The following is a 20,025-nucleotide window of genomic DNA, read 5'->3' as shown; positions in this document are numbered from 1 at the left end:
CGTGTGTAAAATAACCTCATGGTGTTAGTCTGACCTTTGCACCAATGTGACAAAATATCTGAGCCAAACAACCTAAAGGGGAAAGAATTTATTGGCTCACAGTTTCTGAGGTTTCCATCCGTCGTGGTGGGAAGGGCAGGGCAGAACCCAGCAGCTCACATCACAGAGGTCAGGAAAAAGGGAGACAGGAAAGGACAGGGGGCAAGGTCTGATTTTCAAAGACGCACCCCTGTTGATTATTTTCCTCCTCTATGCCTTTACCTCCTAGCTTTCACCACCTCCAGATAATGCCATCACATTCTGAGTCTATTAATGAATTATTCCATTGATTAAGCTGGAGCCCTCAGGCTCCAGTCACATCTCCACTCTGGACACTGCACTGGGGACCAAACAGTTAACATATGATTTGGGGGCACATTCCATATCTAAAGCATGACTGTGACTTTTAGAATTCCTCTCTCAGACTGGATTGTAGAGTCGAAGGCAGTTTAAGGGAATTCCCTCAGTGGCAAATTCTTTTTTGGAAGGAAGTCTTTTAGGGTTGAATTTGAGTTGTGGAAATAGTCCTTCAGAGCAAGCACATGTGAGTACAGTGCACTCTCTGGCTGCCAAAAAGCAGACACAGGATTTCTGTCTGATAGACGTGGAAGGAATGGGCAAGCTAGACAATGTCATTTCACAGCTCCTAGAGAAATAATTGATTTAGACAGTGATCATCAGTGGACGAACACATTGGATGAAAGGTTGATGAGCAACTTGACCATGGAGGGATCAGGCTGTCACTACCTGCAATGGTAATCAATCTTAATGTCATTGAAAGCAGGGCATTGTGTTTCTCCTGATGTAAATGCAATAAGCAGCATGTCAGCTAGCCACGGAGGCTTCCTGCCAAGAATGCCATCCACAGCACAGAGATAGTTCACTGCCATTTTCCAGGAATAAGGCAGGGTGTGGGGACCAGGAAACTGACTCAAATGATGTCACAGAAAGACAAACAGACAAATCCACATGCAGCCTGGGGGGATTTAGAGAACACATTGAGATGGCTGGGGAGAGGGTCACTGGGTAAGGAGGCCTTTCTATGCAAGCATAATAGCTGAGCTTAGACGTGCAGCACCTGCATTTAAGCTAGCCATGGCTGCATAAACCTAGCACTAGTGGGTAGGGCGCAGATAGGAAGATCACTGTGGCCTCTCAGCCAGCTGGCCCAGCCAGAACAAAAGGCAAGTTCTGGGTTCAGTAAGAGACTCTGTCTCCAGGTGATTGAGTGGAGAGTGATAGACCAGGATACTCAACATCTGAGTGGAGAGTGATAGACCAGGATACTCAACATCTTCCTCTGGTCTCTGCACACCCCTACAGACATGCTCTTGCATACACACACACACACACACACACACACACACCACACTCACATGTACACTCACACGCACATACACACACCACAGACGAAGACTACAATATGAAGAGGCATCACAACCAAACGCACACCTGATCTCTATGAACAAAGCAGCTGTAAACAGAACTTTTGAGACTGGGGGAAATTTGCTTATGGACCAAACGTAAGACAGTGCCAAGGATTCTCTTTAGTTTTGTGAGACACAATCAAGACTTTCTGGTTCGATGAAAATAGTGTTTTAGAGCTGCATACTAGGGTTTGTCTTAAGACAGATCAGCCAAGAACAAAGCCAAGAAGTTTTAGATGGATAAACCTATGCCTGCAGAGTCTTCACCAAGTGCCTGTGCCATGTGTACCCAGCTCCATTTTCTTGTCTGCTTGGTTGTGTTTAACATGCTCTAAAATAACTTGTTAGAGGGTATCAGTGCTGTAGCCTGTTTTCTGTTGCTATAACTCAATACTCCAGGCAGGTTTTCTGTGAAGAATTGAGGCCTAGCTAGGCAGGGTAGCTATAATCCTAGCATTTGGGAAGCCAAGGCAGGAAGATTGCTCTGAGTTTAGGCCAGCCTGGGCTACACAGTGGGACCCTGACTTGCCACCCCCATCCCCAGAAGGAAAAAAATAAAGGAAAATAAAGGTCTCAATTAGGTCATAGTTCTGAGATGATGAAGTCCAAAATGTGTGTGTGTGGGTGTGTGTGGGTGGATGGGTGTGTGTGGGGGGAGGGGGTAGATGGGTGTGTGGGTGGGTGTGGGTGTGTGGGTGGGGTGGCTTCTGGTGAGGATCTGCTTGCTGTGTGATAACATGTCAGCGCTCATCACACAGCGAGAGACAAGGAAGGGGCAGCATGCTCAATCTGCTCTTGCAAAGTCCAAAATACCACCATGGAGATTTGACCCTCATAAGCTTATCTAACCTTAATCACCTCTCCCAAAAGTCCCCCATGTCCCACAAATACATTACCATGGGAGCACAGGCATTTCTGGGGACATACTCGCCCCACAGCAGCAGAGGAGTACTCTTGGCTGGAAAGCTGGCTTTCGTGAAAGTAAGTGTGAGGCTGGAGGCTCTTGATGTCCCTCCTTCCTATGTTAATAAATATCTTTAGTGGCTGGAGAGGTGGCTGGCTTGGCGGTCAAGAGTGTTTGCTGCTTTTGCAGAAGATCTGGGTTCCACTCCTAACACCCATGTCCAGCAACTCACAATCACCTGTAATACCAGTTCCAGGGGAGCCAGCACCCTCTTCTGGATTCCAAGGGCACATGTGAACACACACACAGTCTCTGTCTCTGTCTCTGTCTGTCTGTCTGTCTCTCTCTGTCTCTGTCTCTCTGTCTCTCTGTCTCTCTGTCTCTCTCTCTCTCTCTCTCTCTCTCTCTCTCTCACACACACACACACACACACACACACATACACACAAACCAATTGACAATCTTAGCCGTCCCTGAGTGTGGACTTCAGACCTTAAACACACTTACTTGGTTGTCCAGCTTCCTCCTGAGCTCTCCATCTTGCAAAGCTAAAACCCCACCTGCTACATAGTCCCCATACCCCCACACCATGACCCCTGGCAGTCCAGATTCTGCTCTCTGTCTCCCAGAATCTTGACTTGTAAGGACATCATGTGAATGTGATAGTCTAGTAGTGGGGGATTTCTCTGTGACTAGCTTATTTCAATCAATGTTGTTTCATATGCTAGAATTTCCTTCCCTTTTTAGGCTGAATAACACTCCCTTTTGTGTCCAGCGTACACCACATGTGGGACCCTGGGGTTCCTTTCAGCTGTCAAGAATGATGCTGCTATGAACATAGGTATACAAATACCTCCCTGGCACCCTTCTTCAGGCTGGGGCTGTAACGCAGTTGGCAGAGTGTTTGCCTAGCATATATGAAGCCCTTGATTTGAAATTAGTACCCCATAAACTGGGCGTGGTGGTACATACCTCAACATTTGAAAGGTGAACGTTGGAGAATCAGAAGTCCATCCTCAGATACGAAGCAAACTCAATGCTAGTGTGGGTACATGAGACCCCAAAAAGGTGGCGGGGGTGGGGTGGGGGGTGGGGGGGGGGGTGGGGAGAAAAGAAACCCTTTTTTCACATGTACTCAGAAGGAGAGTTGCCTTGTTGAATGGTAATTCTATGCTTACTCATCTGTTGAGAAAGCTCGTTGTATATTCCTATTGCAGGGGAGTTTCAATTTCTCAACATTCTTACCACCTGGTCCTTTTCTTTTTTGTTGGTAGCCATTGCACTGATGTAAGGTGGCTTTGGCTTGCCTTTCTCTGATGCCCCGTCTCCTCTTCTTGGCCTGCTCCATCGTCTTTGGTCCCACTTTCTTGCTGCAGCCCTTAAGGAGCTGGGCAGCATCTGAAGGCTTCTGTGTTTTCTAAGTGAGCAGAGATGTTTGTTACTGGCTTCTCTTAACAAAGCGCAGAGGCCAAGGACTTCCCTGACAGACAGGTTGTGACGTTTCCAGTTCTGGGCAGTCTGTTTCTGGACGGGAGCTGTGCAGTGGGCAGTCTGAAAGGAGTCGATCCCGTGGGGTTCCATGTGGGCTCCTCCTTCAGGAGGTAGTCACAGCAGGCTTTTCTTTTACTTAGTGAGTATGTGTTGGGATTTAAGGGGTGGCTTTTTATAGGGCCGAATTCCATTGTTTCGTAGAGAGACAAGAGTCACCAAAGACTGTGTTCTTCAAAGCTTCCCACCCCGTAGGAACATATCTTTAAGTAAAGAGCTGTGAACACGTATAGGGGCGTCACTCCAGTAAAAGGAGCAGCACAGTCCTTAAATCAAGAACTTGTTTGGAAGCTCCTAGAGCAGACAAAGAGGACAGTGGAACTGGTACACTGCTGTGAGAGGCAAAATAGATGAGAGATACGGACAGAGGCAGTTGCCATGGTGATGAGGGATGCATTCATTGCTTGGGATTGCTGTGTAAAATATCACAGACTCCGTTGCTTGAAACAACACATGTTTCACTATTTCATGGCTGTAAAGGCAAGACAATGAAAACGAATGTGTGGGCAGGGTTGGCTCCTTCTGAAGGCTGCGAGACTGCCCACACCCCCCACTAGCTCTGGCAATCCTTTACTTTCCCTGGCTCCTAGACTCCTCTCTCCAGTAGCTGCTTGAATCTTCTGGTGTGCTTTGGTCTTGGTGCCCACATTTACCCCTTACGAGGACACCATTCATATTGGGTGGGAGGCCCACGGTATTCCAGTCTGTCCTCACCTGAATTCATGATATTGCTTACTTCCCCACTTCCAAAGGTGCAATCTAAGGTCTTTAACATATTTGAGGGAAAACATATTTCAACTCGAATGAAAGGCAGTATGCTGCTAAACTGGAGATCTTAAAATGTGATTTAATCGTAAGATAGCAGAGGCTTTACATTAGAAAAGGTCTCAGGTGTGGGGGTCCCTACAGGTGTCACAGCAGACCGTGAAATGAACTGTGAGGAGATGAAAATGAAAACTCTGTGCAGTCGGACTTAGCCAAACTGGATCAAACTTCAGGAGTCTGATGCCAGATGATTTATTGTGGTGATATTGTGTTCTCCAAAGTATTGTACACCCTAATAAACTTATCTGGGGTCAGAGAGCAGAACAGCCACTAGATAGAGAGGCCAGAAAATAGTGGCACACACGCCTTTAATCCTATCACTTGGGAGGCAGAGATCTGTCTGGATCTCTGTGAGTTCAAAGCCACACTTGAAACAGCCAGGCATGGTGACACACACCTTTAATCCTAGGAAGTGATGGCAGGAAGCAGAAAGGTATTGTTCGGCTTCTCTGATGTTCCAGTGTTCACCCCAATACCTGGCTCCTGGGTTTGACTTTATTAATAAGAACTTTGAAGATTCGTGCTATAGTTTATGGCAAGCATATCTAAACAGTACAATTTGGGCGGGAGGGGGGACTCAACTCAAAGTACAAGTGATTCCTTCCAAGAGGATGGGTTCTTGAGATAGGCTACCTGTACTAGCTTAAGGACCTAGGGAAGGATGGCCTGGTCTCAGTCATACAGTGTAGAGGTCATTTGGGCTATTAGCCACCTCTGGTCTTGGTTGTGGGAGTCAGATCACCAGGCTGTTAATCACCTCCAATTCTCAGCTTTCTGGATGGTTTTACACCCTTTTTTTTGAGAGGACAGTTCTGTGTGCTTAACATTCCTGGTATCCCTGGAGATCTATGGGCACAAGGACCTTCATGCTTCCAACAACTAGGGACACAGCGTCAGCCTTCTAGACCTTCGATATTAACAGCCCAGAAGCCAGTGCAACCCATCATTTGGAAGATTAAGGCCAAAACACACACATCCAGCTTCCTACCTTTGTGATTGGAACTCACAGATCCAACATGAATAAAGGCCTGTTCCCTGTCCCGTTGGCTGGCATGAGGCCCAGAGGGACAGACAGAAAGAGCCAGCTCTGGAACTTGGCTTCCTGATCTCAAATCCAAGCAAGCGTTATCATGTATGGCTGTGTAATCTTAGGCAAATTACTTCTTGGTCTCCTGATTTCTCTATCTCAAAGCTGGGGACAGTAATAGGATCCGTCTCAAATGGTGATTGTGAGATTAAAATGGCCAGTGCCATGCGTTTAGGGCAGCACCAGTCTTGGATCACTTCCTCATGCAGGCTAGCGGTTGTTATTATTGGGGTAGAGATGACGTCTGGTGCTGGTGGGATGGGTCTTTCCAAGTAGAAAGCCGCTTCATTTCAAATGTAAGGTGCTAAGCTGTGAAGACCCTGATGTGTAAGGCTCAAGTAGAATTGCCAGAACCAATAGAGGGTGGTAAGGTGTTGAGGGGCTTCCAAAAGCAGAAGCCTAGGAGTGGCTTGGGAGGCTGACTGGGGTCTGGGGAGACACCTGGGGAGCCAGGCCTCTGGTCTATGAAGACCAGAAGCAGCTGACTAAGTGAGACTCAGCGGAGACAGAGTGAGGGTAACAGACATCCGCCTCATACTTGTCCAGCTTCCAGACCCTGTGAAGTGATTTCCCATGTTTCTCGGAGAAATGAATCCAGCTGGAGGTCAAAGAGCAGAAGGAAGCGTGCGAATCTGATTGAAGTGGGAAATTTGTATTATACTTCCTGTGTTAATCTGATTTTGTTGCTATAACAAAGAGCTGAAAGCAAAGCTCTTTGTAAAGTTTTTGTTGTTGTTTTGTTTTGTTTTGGGGTGTTGGTTTGCAAACTCATAGTTTTGGAGGCTGAAAGTCTAAGATGGAACTACCCCATTAGTTAATCATGGGGTGAGAGCACCCCTTGGCTACATCTCCCCTTGGCAGATGGCATCACAGTGGGAGCTTGTGTAAGAGGGATTATGTGGCAGGACAGGAATCCAGGGGGCTTCTGGGTGCCAGGCTTTATATCAACTCATTCTTTTTGGTTTATTTTTGTTGTCGTTGGTGGTGGGTTTTTTGGTTTATTTTTGTTGTTGTTTTGTTTGTTTGTTTGTTTGTTTTTTGTTTGTTTTTTTGAGACAGGGTTTCTCTGCATAGCTTTGTGCCTTTCCTGGATCTTGCTCTGTAGCCCAGGCTGGCTTGAACTCCCAGAGATCTACCTGGCTCTGCCTCCCAAGTGCTGGGATTAAAGGCGTGCGCCTGGACCACCGCCTGGCTTATCAACTCATTCTTGAGAACACTGACCAGGTTCCACAGATCTACACCAATTCCTTCTTAGGGCACCAAAGGTTTCCCTCTGGCTTATTTGAAGTGTGAGAGCTAAGCATCCCTTCTTCACTTGAAGTTATGCTACCGTGAAACTGTGGTCTCCAAGGTCACTGCAGGAGAGAAACAGGAATAAAGGCTGAGAGAAGAGCCCTGGCCCTCCCCTCCCTCCATGCACGCTGTGACCTAACAGCCTTGTACTAAGCCCCACTTCTTAGAGATTCTCCACCTTATGTCATTACCCACCAAGGACCAAATGCATGGCCTATGAAACCTGGTGGGCAAACCACATCCAAACCCCAGCACCCACCTCTCCAATGCTGGTCTTCTGAGCAGCCCAGGGCAATGTTACAAAAACAGTGTGTGTTCCCTGAAAGGGGAGGCATAGCCAACAGCTGCTGTACGCTGGAAGGCTGGGTGGTTCCCAGTTAGATGAGGTCTGTGGCCCTCACTAAGGGCAATGTCACAAATGACATGTGTAACTGGTTGGAGCAGTTCAGAGCCAGAATGGGGCCTGGCAGGTGAATCTATGGAGAAGAGCACTTGCTGCTATCGATACAAAAACATATCTCTAGTCCCAAAGGGGATAAGAGAGAGTTTATTCTGGAGCCAAATATGAGGTGATCGTGGCCTGAAACACATATGTAGGTTATCCTAAATTCCATGCTCTGAAGTGTTAACAGCTTGTTGAAGCTTTTCTTTAAAGATTTCTTTTAATCTCTCTCTCTGTGTGTGTGTGTGTGTGTGCGCGCGCGCGCGCGCGCGCACGCCCACAGAGGTGAAAATCAGGTGTCAGGTCCCCAGAAGCTAAAGTCCCAGGTGGTTGTAAGCCTGTAAGCGAGCAGACCTTAGGTCCTTTGGAAGAGCGACATGTATTCTGAACCCACGAGCCATAACTCTCACTCCGCCGTCCCCAGAGAGGCCTTGCGGAAGCAGGGCAAGTAAATGCATAAATCACGGTGCTCTGCAAATACATCGGTGCAAATGAAGAGGAGGTAGGAGGCGGGAGCAAGGTGGAAGAGATAGATCTCTGCTGTAGTTCTCAGCGGCTGCCAGTGGCCTCTTAGTACAGTCCCAAAACTTTTAGCTTTTAGTCAAAAAGATGGTAGGTCAGACAGGGAGGTGGGTGAAGAACGACTATTAAGTGGTCTCATGATAACCCAAGGTAAACTGACGCTAGGCTCTGGACCCGCAGAATTGCAATGTCCCCACAATCACTGATATCATCAGCCCTACAGAGGGGTCAATGGAAGGCCTCTCATGAACACTGGACAAGCGTGAGGGCTTACACTTGAACCCCCAGAACTCAGAAAAGAGCTGGGTGTGGTCACATGTCTGCCTGGAACCCATTCTCTGCTGGGAATGGAGAAAGGGGAGCTCTGGGGCTTGCTGTCGAGCTCCAGGCTCAGTGAGAGACCCTGTCTCGAGGAATGTGGTGGAGAGTGATAAAGCAGGATTTGGGACTCATATGTTATCCTATGGCTTCTGAGGAGACATAGCATGTACCCTCAAACCCATGTAAATGTACTACACACACACACACACACACACACACACACACACACACACACACACACACCATGACAATAAGCCTTCTCCATCCCTCTGTTCTCATGCAATGACACAGGACTCTGGAAGCCCTAATTGGAAGGTATTGTACCTCCAATATGCAATTGAAGTAAGAAGAAAGCCTTTGTCGGGTTCTTAAGGACTTGGACCTATCATTTCTCCAGCATCACAGCCTGGCATGTCCTGACTGATGCTGCCGATGCTGATGATGACCTGGGCCAGGAGAGAAAAAGTCCCATTGAACACTGTAAGAACCCAGAAAGTAAAGAACAAACCCACACCCCCGTCCTCATGCTGGAGGCAACTGAGAGAGGGCTTCATGTCTCCCAAGAGTAGTGGCTGAGCCACCTACGTGAAGAAGCATTGTAGGTGGGGGCAGGAAACCGGGAAACTAGGTAAGGTGGAGTACAGTGTGTGGGGGGGGTCGACAGGGTCTGAGGCTAGAGGAGTTCGGGGTGGGGCAGGCTCTAATTAGGCATGATGAAGGTGGACCAGGAGCTGTGTGCTGAGGTAAGCTTTGCAGCCTTTGAAGATCTGTTTGTGTTGTGTACATCAAAGGGTAAGGAGGGTCCCTCTCTGAAATTTGAATGTGAGGTTTTATCTTACAATGACTTGCTGGGGTTTTCAATTAAACCTTAGGGCATTACAGCAGAAGGTGGTATGGGCCCAGGTAGTACATGCTGAGGCAAGTCCCAATTGGGTGACACCACCCAGAACCAGGGGGAGGTAGTGGGCCCCAAGGTCAGGTCAGAGTTCATTGTGGGGAGAATCCAGAGGTCATGGGTGAGGCTGACACACAGGGATTGGGTACTGAGACAGTGAGCAGATGATCTTCCATCTCTGTCAGCCTTAGACTGGACCCTGGGCATGGGGATCGGGATGAGGGATGCCAAGAATGTATCAAATGGCTGAGGTAAGGTAAAGCAAGGCTGAAGGAATGTTGAAGCTCCCAGGGAGGTACACAGCTGCACCTGCATGGTCTTCTGACTGGGACAGCATGAGCATTGTTCCCTGCTCCTGGGGCCAATGGAACTAGAGTTATCCACCAGCTGCCGAAGGAAGTATGGGAAGGTGTTTTGGTTTGGTTTGGTTTGGTTTTTCGAGACAGGGTTTCTCTGTGTAGCTTTGCGCCTTTCCTGGAACTCACTCTGTAGACCAGGCTGGCCTCGAACTCACAGAGATCTGCCTGCCTCTGCTTCTTGAGTGCTGGGATTAAAGGTGTACGCCACCAACACTCAGCCGGGAAGGTTTTTAAAAAGTCAAATCACCCAAAATCACATCAAATACAATGTGGGGTGCTAATGGGTAGCCAGGGCTGGGCACCACTGTGTAAACAATCCTTCTCAGAGTGTGGTCCCCAGGCCAGTGGCCGTAGTGTCATCTAACTGTTCCTGTGGACTGAATGTTTTTATAGTCTCCCTAGATTGATATGTTGGTGCATACCCCCAAATGTGGTGTAGTGGGAGTCCTTTTAGAGGGGGACTAGTATGCCCTTGTGAAGCGGGAGCTGTCTTTCTGCTATGTGAGAGGATAATGAGAAGATGGCGAATCTGTCAGCGCCTCATCCTGTGTGTCCCAGCCTCTGCGTGTGTCTGCATCCATGGGAAGTAAAAGTCTAGCAAGCCCCTAGTCTGTGGTATGTTTATTACTGCAGCTGAACCAGGCCTGGGGCTTTCATAATCCTGCAAATCCAGAGCTCAGGTGGTCCTAGATCCTCTATAGGGGAGGGGCTTTATTTTTCTCAGACAATTAATCCACAAATACCTGGAACACATAAAGGTAGACAGAAAGAAGAGGGGACAGCTGAATGATCTAAATCTCTCTTCAAGACCCTGTTGATGTTGAGCCTGGTTGCAGAAGCTCAGAATCTCAGCTACCTAGGAAGCTGGGGTAAGAAGTACAAATTCAAGGTCAGCCTGGGCTACAGTTGGGCAATATGGTTGAGACCCTATCTCAAAATTTAAAAGTCTGGGGCTAGAGATCAATGCTAGAATGCCTTCCTAGTATACCCAAGGCCCTAGGTTTAGTCCCAAGTACTACAATAAAAGAATAAACTGGGCGTTGGTGGCGCACGCCTTTAATCCCAGCACTCGGGAGGCAGAGGCAGGTGGATCTCTGTGAGTTCGAGGCCAGCCTGGTCTCCAAAGCGAGTTACAGGAAAGGTGCAAAGCTACACAGAGAAACCCTGTCTCGAAAAACCAAAAAAAATAAAAAATAAAAAATAAAAAAATAAAAAAGGAAGAAGACAGAGTGTGTCTTAAAACAGACAAACCTACCAAAAAAACAAACCAAACTGTCCCCAGTGCATGGAGTACTTGGGCGTTGTCAAGAATGCCTTCACCAGACAGTGTCTTTCTGGACCCTCTGACAGCCTGCTCCTCTTCATCTCTTCATTCCCAGCCTTTTCCCAGAGTTCTTTGCTCCCTGAATTATTCAGAACAGCTATTCTGGGAGTAGAGGGGATCCACAGAACTTCCCAGTATCCAGGACTCCTCTTGCCCTCTGGGGGAGTCTTAACATTTATCTTGAAAAGTAAAAATGATGGAAGATGGTGTTCAAAACGAGGGGGGGGGGGCGCTGGGGAAGAGTCCTAACATCTATGCACATCAAAGGCACCATGAGGCAGGAGGATGGGTGCTAGGAACCCATCTTCTCAAGAAATATCTCCCTGCATTGTATTACTCAGAGGAACAAAACAAAAACAAAAACAAAAACCATATGTACATCTACAGGTACGTATGTACATATGTATATAACCATTTACATATATGAAGGGAGAGGGGACGGGATTATAGGAAATTGGCTGATACAACTATGAAGTCTGAGAAATCTCAAAATCTGCAGTTGGCAAGCTAGAGACCCAGGAGAACAGCTTGTGGAGCTGCAGTCCAAGTCTGAAGGCTGAGAGCCCATGGTGTGCAGGCTAGCGAGAGCAGGCGGGCTGCAAACCCAGAAAAAGTCGTCCGAGTCCCAGCTCGGCAGGCGGCTAGAGGTGCTCCAGGTTCCTCATTCTTTTGTTCACATCCAACGAGGCCCACCCACACTGGGAGGGCAATGTGCTTGGCCTCATCTATCAATCAAATCTTCATCTCATCCAGAGTCAGCTATAGACACATCAGAAAACAAGTGGCCAGATTCTGCCTCTGTGGTCCAGTCAAGTGATGCATGAAATTAACCAACAGAACCATCATCAGCATTTCCTGGAAAGCTGGTCTCCTTGACTTAGACATAATGGACCATTTGAGCTGGGTGAGGTTTTTGGTTTTTTGTCCCCCCCCCCCCCCCCGGGGATAGGGACACCCTGTGCATGGTAGAATATTCAGCAGTGTTTCTGGTCTCCACCCACCAGATGCCAGCAGCATACCTTGTCCCACCTTCCAGTGGAGACCACGAAAGTGTCCTCAGACATTGGCATAGGTTTCCTGGGGGAAATTTTTGTTTTCCCTAGTTGAAAATAACCAGTGCTGTAGAGCTCCAGGCTGGGAAGGCACTCCTGGCTCCATGTCTCATTTGTCAGCTGGCTAGTGGCCCTTTTGGGGGGGGGGGTCCCTCTAGAGCAATGGTTCTCAACCTTCCTAATGCTTGGACCCTTTGATACAGTTCTTCATGTTGTGGTGATCCCCAAACATGAAATTATTTTCCTTGCCCCTTCATAACTGTAGTTTTGCCACTGCCAACAAATTCTAATGTAAATATCCGATTTGCAACCCCCAGGGGTCGTGGCCCACAGGGTGAGAATCTGTGCTCTAGAGGAAGGAAGGTTTTAGAGGACTAGAGGGGTGCTTTGGACCTGAAGGACATTACCTAAAGCCCCTAGTCAAGGATGCTACCAGGAGTTCACACCACAGATCAGAGTTCTGGATTTTGAGGGATGTAATAACAGCAAATTCTTGTGGCCTCTTAACTTGGTCCTGAGAACTCCCCTGATTCCATGATCTCTACTATAGCCATCCCTTTCTAATAACGGACCCCAGTACTAAAGGGTCTTCAGCCACTGGTTCCAGTAATTGGTCCTGAACCAAGCCACGTACCGTCTTTCTCCAGGACTTCCACTGAAGAAGACAGTGGCCCTGACTGAGGGGGCACATGTACCTGAGTGCAAAGATTATAGGCAGCTTGGGCTCCTGCTGTTCGGAGAGAATGCTGTGGAGAAGGATTGGAAGGAGAGAGAAAGCAGGAGCTCTGGCCCCTCACCTTTCTTTGCTCCTGCCTTGCCTGTGGTTTTACTATTTGAGGGATTAGCTTCCAGCTTTTTTGCTTAGTGAGTTGTCATACTGTGATTTATAACAAGGTGTTTATATATTTAAACACTGTCCCAGTTTCCTGGCATATAATTCCTAGGAATCTCTGAAGTGATGAGTGAGTGCCCTGTGTGCTAATGAGATGGCTGATGGCTGGCAGCCTCTAACTGGATCCAAGAAGGACTGAGGCAGGATACATGGGAATATTGGGGCTTTTCAGTCCCACCTGCCCCCTACTCTATTCCCCAGGGAAGGGGGAAGGATGGACTCTTATGTGGATCACCAGTGACGATCCTGTAATAATGCTTTCATATAAACCCAGGGTGGTATCAGATGGATTTTGGGCAGTTGAACCCATGGGGATTCCTAGAGGGTATGTGCCTCCCACCCTGTCTCTTCCCATATGCTTTGCCTAGGCATAACATCATTTGAAATGGGTGTTGGGGGCAGTCTGTGGATTGAGAACTCAAAACTCAACCTCTCCTTACAGTGTTACAACTGAGTGGGATAAAAGCAGACCTGGGACTGGGGAGATAGCTGGTGTTCTTGCAGAGGACCCACGTTCAGCTCACAGCATCCACATTAGGTGGCTCACCACTGCCTATAACTCTAGCTCTGGGGAATCTGATACCCTATTCTGGCCTCTTCGGCATGCACATATGTGGTTATATGGCATACATTCACACAAACACACATACAAATGAGTAAATCTTTTAAAAAGAGAGCAGACCTGGAGTCCAATAGAGAACTTTCTGTGGAAGTGCTTGCTTGTTGTTGGGAATTCTGCACCCTTATCTAGTCACAAAAATACTGTGTGTTGAGTTTTGAGAGTAGCAATTTGCACATTGTAGAGATAAGGTTTGTTTCTGAGTATGTCGGGTTTCTGTTTACCTCATAAAGAAGCCTGAGTTACATAACTAGGTAATAGGAACAAGGCGGGGATGGAGTGGGACAAGGGAGGTACCAGGGTCACAAAGTGAATGAAGCTTCTGCTCTCAGGCTTATGCCAGAGCAGCATTGGCATCTGAGGTGACTGTCCTCTTAACCTGTCTGTCCTTGGCCCGTCCATCACCACTCTTTCTGGGTGGCTACCAGAGAGTTTGGCTGCAAATGGAAGTCCCGTCTTTCTGAGTCCCTTAGGGGACTCTAAACTGCACCTGTTTAGATTCATTTTATTTGTTCATTTGTTAAATGAACAATGATTGGACACCTACTGGGAGCCATAAGGTTTCTGTCTCCATAAAGCTGACAACCTAGTTGAGAAGAGAAATGTTGGGGAAAGAGGAGCTGAGCATCCCAGAAAAGCAAAATGCTATGGTCCACAGGCGTGGTCCACAGGCTTGGTCCACAGGCGTGGTCCACAGGCGTGGTCCACAGGCTTGGTCCACAGGCTTGGTCCACAGGCTTGGTCCACAGGCGTGGTCCACAGGCATGGTTCATAGGTATGGTCCACAGGCATGATCAACAGGCATGGTTCACAGGCATGGTTCATAGGCATGGTCCACAGGCATGGTGTGTAAGCATCGTCCACAAGTGTGGTCCATAGTCATGGTCCAAGGCATGGTCCACAGGTGTGGTCCACAGGCATGGTCCACAGGCATGGTCCATAGTCATGGTCCACAGGCATAGTCCACAGGCATAGTCCACAGACATGGTTCATAGGCATGCAGAGTAGGAGGACCCAAAAGTGGGCACTTGAGTTAATGACAGCAGAAATGTGATTTGTATTGCAGAAAGATATAGACTGAGAGTAAGCACAGAGAAATGAGGGTGCGGTGGGGGGATAAACAGAGGGTGCATATGCATACGTATACATAACAAAAGGCAGGCAATCCCACACAGAAGACATTATGATGCACAAATGGTCTCTATAGTCTACCTGGTAAATGTTGTTTAAAGCCTATCATGAACTAGATATTATTAGTCACAGGGATTACAGAGAAGCAATTCAGCACTCTGCTCAAGTCATCAACCTAACAGTGAAGGACCCAGACAAGTTAGCAGACAGACTCTGGCCATCAGAGCAATAGATGTTATGGGTGTGAAGTGCTAGGTACTCAAAATTCAGCCAAAGTAGGCAAAAAAACAAACAAACAAAAAACAACGTGCTTCCGGGGTAGTTGATGGTTGACTGAATTGGATCCTGAAGGATGAGAAGACAGTAGGTAGGCAAGAAGAAGAATCCAGGACAAGCTGAGTGGCCAGCCAGGAGGCAGCACTTACTGAGGAGGCACCTGGAAAGTAATAAAATGTGCTACATGATGACTAGGTATCCAGGCTAGCCCATACAATCTAGTTTGGACTTGAAATGTGGTACGCTACAAAGAGCAACAGTAGAAATGGAGTGGAGTCACACTGCATCTTTTGGGACGTCGCTGTGGGGGAGTCACGTGTGCTTGTTTCAGGAAATCCCACGAACCAGTTTTGCTTCTGGCGTTGGAAGAGCTGTTCCCCTGGTTGAGAACCGGATGAATGAGGCACTTGACTTGCACTGAGGAATTTGTCCTACATGAGAGGAGGCATGCCTTTAATCTAGAATGAAATCAGGTGCATTAAGATGCTGACCCGTTAGCCCTGAGAGGCCAGAGGAACTATGCCGAGAATGGCAGGCAATGGCACTGTCTCTGTCTGTGTGTCTGTGTGTCTGTCTCTCCACCTCCCTCCCTCCACAGATTTGAAAAACCTCATGTGATATAATTCTGCTTTCATGGTGCAAAGGCTCTTAGGAGAGTAGATACTGCAGGACTCCTGGGCCTAACTTCAAGTCTCACTTTCTCGTTGTGTGCCTCAGGCAAGCTGCTTCTCTGCACGAATCTCTTCAGCTATTAAAGATGGGTGGCACACTCTTAGGAGAAATGAATGAATCAGCACTGTGAGTCTTTAAGTGATGTGAACATTATTCTCCGCTGCCGTCACAGCATCACTTTAGATTCTTTCTAAAGTGGGAAAGATAGGCTTGTTTCCTGCCCTGGAAGCCATTGTTGAAAGTTTCATGAGATGCAGAGACAGTGCAGGGCACCAAGGGTGTGTTGGGATCCTAGAGCTATGTAAAGAGGTGGTGTGAACCCCCAGACTCAGCTTAAGGGCCAGGCCTCCAGCTGGGATCGTAAAGTCCCCATGGGTGGTTAGGGCTAAGAAATGCAAAGCAGTTCTTTACAGAGTGCTGAGGCCAGGGACCAAGGTAACTGTCAACAGCTTCATTTGGTTGTGGTCAACCTTGGCACAGAACAAAATGCTGAAGGCTTTGTCAGGGCTATCCAAAGTCCCTGGTAGCATACAGGATTGCTTTTCATGATGGCAAAAAATCTCCATTTTCAACTTGATTGGTTTAAGAAACATTCAGGCTTTCGTGGGGGTACAAGTGTGTCTTGTTGAGGAGATTTACAGAAGGGTAAAACTGAAGTGGAAAGACCCACTTACAATACCTGTGTTGCTATCCCACAGGCTGGGATACCCAGACTTTATAAGAAGAGAAGGACAGCCAGGTGGCAGTGGTGTGCACCTTTAATCCCAGCACTCGGGAGGCAGAGCCAGACAGATCTCTATGAGTTCAAGGCCAGCCTGGTCTACAGAGCAAGATCCAGGACAGGCACCAAAGCTACACAGAGAAACCTTGTTTCTGAAAAGAAGAAGAAAAAGAAAGAAGAAGAAGAAGAAGAAGAAGAAGAAGAAGAAGAAGAAGAAGAAGAAGAAGAAAAGGAAGGAAGGAAGGAAGGAAGGAAGGAAGGAAGGAAGGAAGGAAGGACAAAGCCAGCTGAGCACCAGCATTCACCTTTCTCTGCTTCTTGGTTGATGGCACAGGCCAAGTGGGCCCACTGCCATGCTCTCTCTGCTATGATGGACTCCACTCCTCTGGACTCTGAGCCACAATAAACCCTTTTTTGCTTAAGATGCTTTTGTTGAATATTTGGTTATAGTGGTAAGAAAAGCAACTTTCACATCTTTGATGTAGATCTCCCTGCAACTCCTCCAATGTCCTACCTCACCTCAGCCCCACAGTGCCCAGGACCTTTGTTCAGTTAACCCAAGCTTGCTTATTGTGGGTTGAATCAAAAATGTCCACCAAAAGCTCATGAATGGAAGGTTTGGTCCCCAGTGTGGTTCATAGTTGGTGGGGGCTGTGGGGTAGTGATTAGATCATGAAGTCTCTAGATTTATCTATGGATTGATGTGTTTGTAATTTCACATATTATTGGGAAGTGATGGAGACTTACCAGGAGGTGAGACTTAGTTGAAATCAGTGAGTCCTGGGGGGATGTGCCTTTGGAGACTGTAGCTTGTCACTCCCATCTTCCCCTGCCACCTCTTCTCCTGCTGCCACCATAAGGTAGAGTCTACTCTACCACATACCTGCTCCTTGACACAATGCTGTGTCTCACTATAGGTCCAGAAACAGTGGCGCCCACGCGACGGTAGACGGACACCTCTGAAACCCGGAGTCCAGATCACTGTTTTCTTCCCTTCATGGTGTTTGTCTGAGGCATTTTGAGCTCCCTTCCTCCCATTCCCCAGCCCATCACTATCCCAGGCCAAGGCCTTCCCTTCTCACACCTGCACAGTCTCCGTCTCTGTATGGTCCAGAGTGCTTCTCCTCACCACGAGACTTCTTGGATCTTGCCCCTTTCAGACTTGCTCCTCCAAGAGTTCTGGAGTTGGCATGGCCTCATCGGTGAGCTGACTAAGGTCACAGCTAGTGGCATGTAATCACTGTTTGTGTTCCCACAGTATGCAGTTCAGTGTGACACATGCATAGCGCTGAGTGGAGATTAGAAAAGAAACTTGTTATGGTGTTGGCTGATACCCTGCTTCATTTGGTACCATGGTGGGAAAGTTCTCTGATGGATGCCTTCCCTCTAAGAACTGATGGCAATTGACTTCCAAGAGCTCCATGAACAACCTTCTGGGATCCCCAATTTTCTGTGAAATTCAAACCCACGCAACATGGGAAGCCTTTGACAGTGTTGGGGTGGGGGTGTTCACTCCTCTTGTTTCCTATTTGGGCTTTGATGTCTGTGTTCATTCTTGAAACTACTTGACTCTTTCCTTGCTCAGTGTTTTGTTGATGTTGTTTATTCATTTTTTTTTTTGAAGTAGGGTCTCATATAGACCCAGATGATGTCAGACTTGCTATGTAGCCAAAACTGGTCTTGAATTCCTGATCCTCTTGCCTCTACTTCCCAAGTGCTGGGAATACAGGTGTGGGCCACCCCATCTGGCTTAGCTCAGGGCTTTTGCTTCACTATACTTCTTGATTTAATCAAGCCTGATTCCACTAAGCCCCATTTTTCCCCTCCTGGGGGAATATCTCCTCATATCACAAGACCCAAGGCAAAAGTCTCTGTGAAGCTTTTTTAAATTCTCATAAGCATAAACTTGTCTTAGACTATAAGGTCCTGTGGTGTCTGTGAAGTAGTGCCTGGCTTGTAGTTGACATGACGATGTCCATCCCACAGTGCTGTAGAGGGCAATTGTGGAGTGGCTACCCACCACCTTCACATTTCCCATGTTCATCCCACAGTGCTGTAGTGGACAGTTGTGGAGGGGCTACTCACCACCCCCACATTTCCCCAGAGTGCTCTTGTGTAGGAGCAGCAGGAAATATTAGTTAGAAGAAATAGAGTGGGGAGATAAAGATAGAAAATACAAGATGGCCTCGAGAGGGCCTGGAACCTATTCCAACAAGCCCTGACTGTCTCTGCCCCAGGGTATTTATAGAGATGCCAAGGGGTGGAGCAAAAGACCTCCCCCTAGCCCAGCCAAGTGCAGACCATCTCAGACACCTGCACTCAGGGCTGTGGTCCAATCATCCTCTCTATGCAGACCTGCTGGGAAAAGCCACGAGGAACCTGAAAAATGGGCTCCCACAGGCGGTACATAGTGAACAGGCACAGGAGCTTTTTAGGGCTTCACAAACCCCAACTGGGGAACAGCTCCAGAATCTCTTAGCACATCACGGGGAATTAAGGAAGGGATGAGGGAACATGTTAAATAATCCACATTCTGCATAATTTAAGAATCCACCCAAGAATACTTAATCTTCTCCGGCTTCTAAAGCTTCTGTAATGTAGGACAGCCTGTGGGAGGCTGAGGAGACCCACATTCTTGGAAAGGGATGTGACTCCTTCCTCCCCACCTCCCTTTCCATTACCCATTGGTGTTCAGTCAGGTTCCTTCCAGTTAGCTCAGGCCCCTGAGGCTTTCTATAACGAAGCAAAAGAAGGAAACTCTGGGAAATCAAAAACAACAAAACTGTTCCGAGAGAGAGCAGAGGCTGGCCCCTCTCTGTAGATGTAACCATCTTGTTAAATAAGAAACACAGAACCAATTGCAGAGTTAAAAGCCAAGAGGTCAGAGCAATAGCTGAGAGCCTTACCCTTCACTGCTTCTGCTGTCCTTCTTCTTCGCAAGAGACCCACTGCTGTGTGTCCTATCTTTTTTATAGACTTTCTGTTCTGTTTTCTCATTGGTTGTAAACCCAGCCACATGACCTCCTCGTCACTGCCTGTTTGTACAGACCTCCAGGTCTTCTATGGTTGGTATTGAGATTAAAGGTGTGTGTCGGCCATGCTGGCTTTGTCCTTGAACACACAGAGATCTACCTAGCTCTCCCTCCCAAGTGGGATTAAAGGCGTGTACCACTACCGCCCAGCTTCTGCTCTGGCTTGCTCTGACCTCAAGGCAACTTTATTAACATACAAATAAAATCACATTTCAATATAAATAAAATATCACTATATTTCCCCTTTTCTATTTTAATAAAAAGGAAAAAGTTATAACTAATATAAGAAAAACTATATACAAAAGTACAATAACTATATATACCATATATACAAACAATAAATACCTAAACAATGTCTAGTCCATTTTTGCATTTGACAAATTCAGAGAAAATAATTCCATTATCTATCCTATTTTGGTAAGTCCAGAATGTACCTGATTCACTTTCTATCCTAACTTATGTTGCTAATGGAACTGTCTTATAACATCTTTCAAATTTATACACTTACAGCTCTTAGTGAGTTTTTCTGAAATCCTTAACAAAGATAATTATAACTATAACTAACTGATCTTCAACTCCCTCAGAGACCTAAGAAGGAAATAATACTACCTAATAAAAAATAAAAAACAGGAAGTGAATGCAAG

General features: G+C 47.2%; 1 protein-coding gene across 2 annotated transcripts in view; it reads left to right on the top strand.

The window, feature by feature from the left end:
- The window catches only part of Smim20 (small integral membrane protein 20), a 47,801-nt gene that overhangs the window by 25,604 nt on the left and 2,172 nt on the right, over window positions 1-20,025 (top strand). The window contains exon 3 of one of the 2 annotated variants that reach the window (XM_036201337.1): window positions 16,327-16,404. The exons of the other annotated variant lie outside the window; for it this stretch is intronic. Coding sequence (XP_036057230.1) covers window positions 16,327-16,349 — 23 coding nt within the window. The 3' untranslated portion in view covers window positions 16,350-16,404. Of the gene's footprint in view, window positions 1-16,326; window positions 16,405-20,025 lie in introns of those variants that run through there. 2 annotated transcript variants of the gene reach the window in all.

Source organism: Onychomys torridus, chromosome 10, assembly GCF_903995425.1.
Source record: "Onychomys torridus chromosome 10, mOncTor1.1, whole genome shotgun sequence".
Classification (NCBI taxonomy): Eukaryota; Metazoa; Chordata; class Mammalia; order Rodentia; family Cricetidae; genus Onychomys; species Onychomys torridus.
This window is presented reverse-complemented; position numbering and strand designations above follow the sequence as displayed.